At 57.6% G+C, this 7,681-nt stretch overlaps 2 protein-coding genes across 11 annotated transcripts in view; one reads left to right on the forward strand and one right to left on the reverse strand.

Annotated features, from left to right (window-relative positions):
• The first annotated feature begins 469 nt into the window (after positions 1 to 469).
• Positions 470 to 3,800, forward strand: NTMT1 (N-terminal Xaa-Pro-Lys N-methyltransferase 1). 9 transcript variants are annotated; one of them, XM_035898226.1, is made up of 4 exons: positions 470 to 719; positions 1,439 to 1,637; positions 1,864 to 2,116; positions 2,544 to 3,800. In XM_035898226.1, exons 2-4 carry the CDS (start codon positions 1,476 to 1,478, stop codon positions 2,798 to 2,800), a joined length of 672 nt encoding a protein of 223 aa, XP_035754119.1. In that variant the 5' UTR covers positions 470 to 719; positions 1,439 to 1,475; the 3' UTR covers positions 2,801 to 3,800. The 9 variants fall into 9 exon arrangements, with proteins under 9 accessions (XP_035754119.1, XP_035754120.1, XP_035754122.1 ...); XM_035898227.1 differs by having other exon boundaries at positions 1,442 to 1,637; XM_035898229.1 differs by having other exon boundaries at positions 470 to 633; positions 1,434 to 1,637.
• An 81-nt stretch (positions 3,801 to 3,881) lies between these two features.
• ASB6 (ankyrin repeat and SOCS box containing 6) overlaps positions 3,882 to 7,681 on the reverse strand; it is a 5,300-nt gene continuing 1,500 nt past the window's right edge. For both annotated transcript variants that reach the window (XM_035898220.1, XM_009642776.2), the window contains exons 3-6: positions 7,329 to 7,435; positions 6,789 to 6,897; positions 6,165 to 6,251; positions 3,882 to 5,965 (exon numbers count right to left, since the gene is read on the reverse strand). In XM_035898220.1, the coding sequence (XP_035754113.1) occupies positions 5,289 to 5,965; positions 6,165 to 6,251; positions 6,789 to 6,897; positions 7,329 to 7,435 (980 nt within the window). In that variant the 3' untranslated portion in view covers positions 3,882 to 5,288. The remainder of the gene's footprint in view (positions 5,966 to 6,164; positions 6,252 to 6,788; positions 6,898 to 7,328; positions 7,436 to 7,681) is intronic.

Raw genomic sequence — 7,681 nt, forward strand, 5'->3', positions numbered from 1 at the left:
CAGGGAGGGCCCGTGTGACCTCCCCACGGCTGCGGGGTCTGTGGGGGCGAGTGCCTGCCCTCACCTGCTCACCTGTCTGCTGGGGGGCTGCCACGTTTCGAGGGCTCTCAGGGCAGCCGGACGATGCCAGCACCAGGGTCAACGCTGGTGGGCAGAGCGAAGACAGCGAGACACTGGGCTGTCCCACTGGGTGCTCTTGACCTGTGCCAGGGGCCTGTGACACCCTGAAAACCATCACCAGGGAGTCACCAAGACAAACCCAGGGCCAAGGAAGGGGTGATGGCTGCTGGGAGTGTGAACTGGGGTCCCAACCCACGAGATCATATAGCAGCACTGCCTAAAGCAGGACCAAAAACCTCCACGCACCAGCTGCCCCCCTGGCTCAGCCTCCTGCCACTTCTGAGCTATAGGGCAGCAGCAGCTCCTGCCCCCCAACCACGCCGGGAGGGTGTCCGCGGGGTCGGGGCAGCTCTTACCTCTGACTCCCTGGGGCTGCAGTTGGTCTTGCTCACGCTTGTGGGAGTAAATAGGTGATTTGGGACTAAAATCCTGTCTTTCCTTCCCCAAGATCACAGCACAGACTGGCTCCTGGCACCACCAAGCCAAACTGGATTTCAACTGGTGATCTGTAAGGTGAGATGCTGCGTCTTCCTGCTCTGTCCCTGGGCTGCTCAAGACCACGCGAGGCCACCGAAACTGCCTAAGCTGCCATAGAAAAGGTTTTGTGTCTAATGGGATATTTGCCAGCAAATTCAAGCCATGAACACTATATATTTCTTTATTTGTAAAGGTGTTTGAAGTCCTTGAATTTACCCTTTGGCCACTTTAAATCTAGTTTCTAATCCCCAGCGCAGTTAATCAAATCCACAGTGGTTTGAATTATGAGATGTCTGGGGGGGATTTATAGCTTGTATTGCTGATTATACCTTGACTTTATTATATTGCAAATATCTAACTTATGGTCACGGCTGAGATTTACAATCCTCAGGTAGGTGCTTAGGATAACTTTTAGCAACTCCAGATGTAATTGGAGGTGACTGATGGGGCTGTCGCCACAGATAAACACGTAACCTGTAAAATGTTAACGCTCTTAAGACAGGGAGAGAAGAGGCAGAATAGGTGAAAAGGGTGGGTCGGCCTTAAAAAAGAGAAAGAAAAAATAATTGGGTATATCGCTGAGCAAGGCTCCAGGATGCCTGGTCTGGCTGAGGCATCCCTGCCTGGGAAGGGGGTTTGGGCTTGCTGGTCTCCAGAAAATACCAGGATTTAGATCTTTGATCCTTTTTGCTCTCGCCAGAAGGTTTTTAGGGTTTGAAATAGCCCTGGGGAGGGGGAATGGTACTCACAGAGCTGATGCCTGCCTCCCCAGTTCGGGGCGGGCTTTGCGCCTGCGGCTCTTTCAGACCTGACAGGCAGTTTCTCCCCTGTCTCGGAGGAGCAGCAAGTCCCACGTGGGTGCGTGCCCCTTGGCCAGCATGACGAGCGAGGTGGTGGAGAACGAGTTTGAGTTTTACTCCAAGGCGGAGAAGTACTGGAAGGACGTGCCTGCCACGGTGGATGGCATGCTGGGGGGCTATGGCCATATCTCGAGCATCGACATCAACAGCTCCAGGAAGTTCCTGCAGAGGTTTCTACGGGTAGGTGGCACAGTCTGTCATGCTCCCAAAGCCCCATCTTTCTCCCAGCTCAGAGCTGGGCTCTTCCCTGCGAGTTGCTCCATGGGATCCTCCATTGTGTGGGTGCTGGGAGAGCTTTGCCCTGCAATGGGCTCCCCATAGCCCAGCCCTGTCCCGCGTGGTTGCCCCATTTCTCCTCTGTGGGTACCTCGTGGTGGGATTCAGCCCCTCGTGGTTGTTGTTCCAGGATGGCCCCAACCGGACAGGGACAACTCGGGCTCTGGACTGCGGGGCAGGCATCGGACGGATCACCAAGCGGTTGCTGCTGCCTCTCTTCAAGACGGTGGACATGGTGGATGTGACGGAGGACTTCCTCACCAAGGCCAAGAGCTACCTGGGAGAGGAGGGCAGGCGGGTGCGCAACTACTTCTGCTGCGGCCTCCAGGACTTCAGCCCTGAGCCAAACTCCTACGATGTCATTTGGATCCAGTGGGTCATCGGTGAGGGTCACTCAGCTCGTGGGGGGTCTTGCCAGCCTGTCCTCTGTCCTGCTTCCCCTGAGGGGCAGGTGCCCCATGCACTGGGGAGAGCTTTGGGCAGGAGAGCTTGAGGTCTGCATTAAGAATGAGCATCACACCATGGGTGGGAGGCTGAGTTGGGGACCTGCCCACCTTGGGCACTACACTTCCCCCAAGCTCTTGGAGGCCAGGGCAGGAGTGTGGGTTGGAGTTGGATAGAGCCTGGGGGACATGAGTTGGGACACCCCCAAGCTAAAGCTTTCACCTGCAAATGGCTCAAGTATTTGGCTGCCTGGATCAGGAGGGATCCCAGCTGCAGTCCCCTGGTCTCCTCCCCTCCTATCACGTGCTGCCTGGGGCTCCTGCCACAGTCACCCCGTGCCCTCTAACACCCGCTCTGCCCCTCCAGGACACCTCACTGACAACCACCTCTCCGACTTCCTGAGGCGGTGCCGTGCCGGCCTGCGGCCCAACGGCATTGTGGTCATCAAGGACAACATGGCTCAGGAGGGCGTGATCATGGACGATGTGGACAGCAGTGTCTGCCGGGACCTGGACGTGGTCCGTAAGATCATCCGCCGAGCTGGGCTGCACCTCCTGGCCGAGGAGCGCCAGGAGAACTTCCCCGATGAGATCTACCACGTCTACACCTTTGCCATGAGATGAGGGCGGCTGGTGGTGGGAGAAGGTCTCTCCGGGGCCAGCTCGGAGCACAGGCCAGCACAGTGGTTCCTGCCGGGGCTGGGAGGGGTGAGGACTGTGCCTTCACCACAGGGTGGCAGATGGTGGCGAGGGTGTCGTGACTCCCTCTCTCCGGGGCTGGTGACAAGGACGGGGCTTTGTCTTCCAAGTTGCTGCTGTTTGTGAAAAAGAGGTGTTTGCCAAATACATTTTCCTGCTGTTGCACTTCTGCGCGTTGGCTTTTGTCAGACGTGCTGTTGGCTTGATGCCACCTTTGGGGGCTCTGTACAGAAGCAAGGGGGTCTCTCCCCTCCAAGAGGCGTGCTTGGTGGGCACCAGCAGGTTGCTGACAGCAGTCACACAGGGCTCCTGTTGGCCAACAGGAGCTCGTAGCAGCTCTGTGAGGGTCTGGACTCTCTTCCTCACTTGGGTGTTTGACCCTTTACCGCTCTTGAAGTTGCTGCTGCTGCTCATAGCAACAAGCTAGGGAAGGCAAATGGGAGAAACGGCTGCCATTTCCCCATGGTGGCTTGGGGAGGCAACACCAGGTGCTGCAGCTTTGGGGGGGGCCTCTCTAAACCCATGAGCAGGTCACCCACACGTGCAGCAAAAAGGGAGGTGGCTGTAATCCTGAGTCCCCCACATCCTCCTCCAGGGATAGGGGTAACCCAAAGCCCTGCAACCCTGGGAGAGAGCTGGTGCGCTCTGGGCATTAATGGGGAACCCACTCTGAGCAGCCTCCGGACCCCCCAGCCCGTTACCGCAGGCTCACAGTGATGCCCAGTGCCTCCTGCTTGAACGCTGGGGTGCTATGGCTGCTCCTCCAACAACCCACACCATCACCCGGCTTTGAACACTCCCGTCTCCTCCTTGGCCACATCCACTTAATTTTGCCCAAGTCCAGTCACGTGCTCTTGCCAACCCAGCTGGCAGAACAGCTTGCCAGGTGGGCAAGGAGACCCCGGTTGCAGCCCATCCCTCCAGTTGGGCTCACACACGATTCCCCCCAGCCCCACAGAGCCCTCTCCTCTGCCTCATCTCTCCTGCAGAAGAAACAAGCCCCTTGTCGTTACTACAAAAGGCCTCATTTAATTGCTCATTTCCCATTCCAGACACCAGGGGAGTATTTGATCACATTATTATTTTTTTTAAACATCAATTCATTGAGATGCATAGCTCCAGTTCCACAGGGTAGGAGAAGGTAAAACACGCTGCCAGGAGGGCAGTGGCAGGGGATGGACAGACAACTCTTCTGCAGCCAAATTCATCTGCTGTAAATTGTACCTGCTCGGAATAGATTTTTCCCCTCTTTTCCTCCTCTTCTGCATCTGTCCCCCATGACAAACAAAAACCAAACAACAAAAATGTGGGGCTGGCCTTTGGCAGGTCACGAGGCAGCAGAAGGGGGAGCCAGACAGCTGTGGCAAGGCTGGGACACGGGACCTCCTCCGCGTACAGCCCCAGAGCCTGCAGGTTCCAGCAGCAGGTTGGAAAGAAAAACCCTCAAGTCTTGCTGCAATTTCTTGTTCCTGGGACGGAGGCACTGGAGACCAAGGTCCTGGGAGCAGTCAGCAAGGGAAAGGGAACAGGGAGGGAGGCACAAGGCACTCAGCAGTTAGCTGCCCGTTCCTCGTCCTTGCACAGGGAACACACCACAAAGCCAAGAAACATCCGTTTGTCTGTTTGGTTTGGAGCCCAGCACCTCCGAGATGTCCTTGGTGGATGGTCCTCTCTGCCGGGAGGATGGGGTGCTCCCAGCGGAAACTCAGAGGGTGCGGAGCAGCTGGGCCACCGCTGCCAGCCCCTCTTCCCGTCAACCCCATCACGCTCCTGGTTTCAAAAGCCTGTGTGAGTGAGGAAGGCATCCACATCCATGCGGAGATGCTGGACCTGCCTCCACCACGGCTGCTCCCAACAGCAAGACCGAAGGCAGGAAACCAGGATGGAGATGCCAGCGCTCTCCTGGTACAAGGAACACTTCTCCCAGCACCCCGAGGGCATCTCACAACTCCGCTGCTTGCCTAAGGCGCTGCTACCCCCACCCCAGACCCGGCAGGGCTGGCGAGAGGGGACAGGCTGCCTGTCCAGTCACACCACCCCAACCACCCCACTGCTCCTGACTCCAGGCTGTAAAATCCACACCAACCCCTCTGCCCCAGTATCTGGCTCCCTGATGCCCAGGGGCTCTCTTCACCCCCAGGAAGCCACGGGGCTCTGCCTGCCTCCCCATAACGTGCCCCAGAGCAACAAGGCCTCCACGGACACACGTGCAGCATCATGCTCAAAAAAGCACAACCGCCCCAAAAACCCAGCAGAGACAGACAGCGTGGGCAGCGCTGGCCAAGCTGTGGGCACGTGGACAGCGTGTTAACAGCCCACCTCTTATGGAGAAAACCAGCCCAGAGCAGAGCTTTAGGGGCTGTAGGCACACCACGACTGTGGAGGGGGGTAGACAGAGAGGCATCAGTCAGGCTCAGAGGTCCTCATGCCCGGCAGCAGCGTGGTCAATCAGGAGGTACCACTTCAGCCTGTCTGGAAGAGGTAGAGCCTTGATTTTGACATCTACTGGCCATGGTTTAAGGCGCTGCCGGATAAACACCCTACAGAGATGTTTCAATGCCTGTGGGGAGCGCTCCAGCTGCTTCAGAGAGCAGAAGAGAGTCCTGATCTTCTCCCCATGGTACCTACAGCTGCTGGTGTTGACCTCAAAGTTGCTGGGCAGCTGGACGGCTTGTGAACTGGCCATCATAAGCTCCAGCAGAGTCTGACCCTTCTGGATGAGGTCTGTAGAGAAGCCGTCGTCTTCAGAGACGCTGAGGTGTGAGCAGAGGCACTCAAAGACGATGTGGAAGCCTGACCAGCACGAGGGACCGTGGAGGGAGCAGTTGTAGGCAGCACCCGACTCCAGCAAGAAACGCAGCAGCGGGAAGTGGCGTTTGAAGCTCTTGAAGCAGAGGTGAGTGAGGGATTCAGGGGCTGGGCACTCGCTGGGGTTGGCACCATGGGCCAGCAGCAGTTGTGTAACACGGAAGCAGAAGCGATTGATCACCTGCGCTTCCTCAGTGTTGCTGCACACCATCTCTCCCAGCAGGAAGATGACGTAGGTGAAGACAGTGTCACCATCTTTGGTGGTGGCTCTGACGTCCGCACCTGGAGGAAGGGACAAAGAGCATAACTGGCATTGCAGACGAGGCCAGGGCAGCACTAACTCTGGCGCTGCTAGGCTTTACTCTTGCTCAAGTTGAGAGCATAAAAGAGTTGAGAGGGCAGTGTCTGGCGCTGTACAAAGGATCAGCCAGCGCTAGGCCTGGAGGGACTGCGCATGGAGAGGGGAGAAGGTCGCCCTCACCTCCTTCCAACAGGAGGCGGATGCTCTCGGTGTTGTGGATCTGGACACCGTCACTGCTGGCCAGGGCGTGCAACAGCGCCGTCTTTCCTGCAATGGAATAATCTGTCAGTCAGATGAAAATAGGGTGATACCCCAAAAGGCAGGAAGGAAAACGACCCACCCCACCAACCAGATAGCCGAACATGGGGAGAAACAGCCCTTCCCCTTCTGGCAGGCTCCTGCTGTCCCCCTGATGGTGCACAGCTGTTGGGACAGGGTCATAGGCCACATGTGCAGGGTTGGCGGTGGCCCCAGAGGGCATGCGCGCCATGGCAGAGTGGGGTTTAGAGCACGGGGGCACCACAGGCCTATGGAGGCACGGCCTCATCCCCTCTCCCATGGACTGCACAGAGCTGGTTTCAGCCCCCTTCGGCACCTGACACAGCCAACATACAAGGAGAAAGCACAGAGCACCAGGGAGGTTCTGCAGCCTGCACCCAACTTCCAAACCAGGTAAGTTTACAGCCAGAGAGCATTTGCAGCAGCGAGACGGAAGGACCCAGACCCCGTGCCCTGCACTATCCCACCCACAAGGGCTGACTGCTGGGAGCACCCGGGCTGGGGGAGCAGACGGGGCACACATACCGTTTTTGTCAGCTGCGTTGACATCGGCCCCCAGCTGAAGCAGCCGCTGGAGGCATGGCAACCGCTCAGGCTCCTCGCTGGCCAGATCAAGGGGACTGCTCTCATGGATCTGCACAGAGCAAGAGGGAAAAAAAAAAACAAACCCAAAACATTAGGAAGTATTAAAGACTATTTGTGAACGCCTCCGGAGAGTCACTGCTGGGGCTTCACCATGGCCAGCGTAAGAGCATATTTCAACCCATCCCCAAAAATCAAAGTGAACCTTCCCTGGTGTGTCCACAGGGAGAGGTTTGTCTACCCCAGCCTCTTCCCACCCATTGCTCCACGGCAGAGGCAGGTTTGCTTGGCCAAAGGCAACCTGAACTTCTGCCACAGCATCAGAGCACTACGGACAATGGGCACAGGAGGTTGCCGAGGGGAAGCAGGGTGCAGTGAAGCCCGGGAGGTGGGAGCAGGGTGGGCTGTCCCCACACACCAGTCTCTCACAGCTAAGTCTCAAGGGGGCTCAGCTTGGCCGTGCCCTGGCAGCTATGCCCATACCCGGTCTCTGCGGTTGATATCAGCCCCATGGCGCACCAGGAGCTCCACCATATCCGGCTGGTTGCGGAGCACTGCGATGTGCAGGGGGGTGTAGTAGGTGACTGGATCTGAGGACAAAAACCACAGAGTCAGAGAGAACTAAGGCCTTCCCCAGAATGGCCCTGACACCTGCCAGAAGCAGAAGGGGGCAGCTGGGGAGTGCCCGGAGAACACAGAGATGCCCGTGAAAGCAGGGCTGTCACAGACACCCCAGGTCCTCCTTTTGCAATGGCTCCACCTCTGGCAAAAGTCCTTAGAGGTTCCAACTGGCCCCCAAGCCCCTGGCCGTCCCCCAGCCCCTCCCTGTGGCTGGG

The sequence above is a fragment of the Egretta garzetta genome, unplaced genomic scaffold (assembly GCF_000687185.1).
Source record: "Egretta garzetta isolate BGI_Z169 unplaced genomic scaffold, ASM68718v1 scaffold497, whole genome shotgun sequence".
In the NCBI taxonomy this organism is placed as follows: domain Eukaryota; kingdom Metazoa; phylum Chordata; class Aves; order Pelecaniformes; family Ardeidae; genus Egretta; species Egretta garzetta.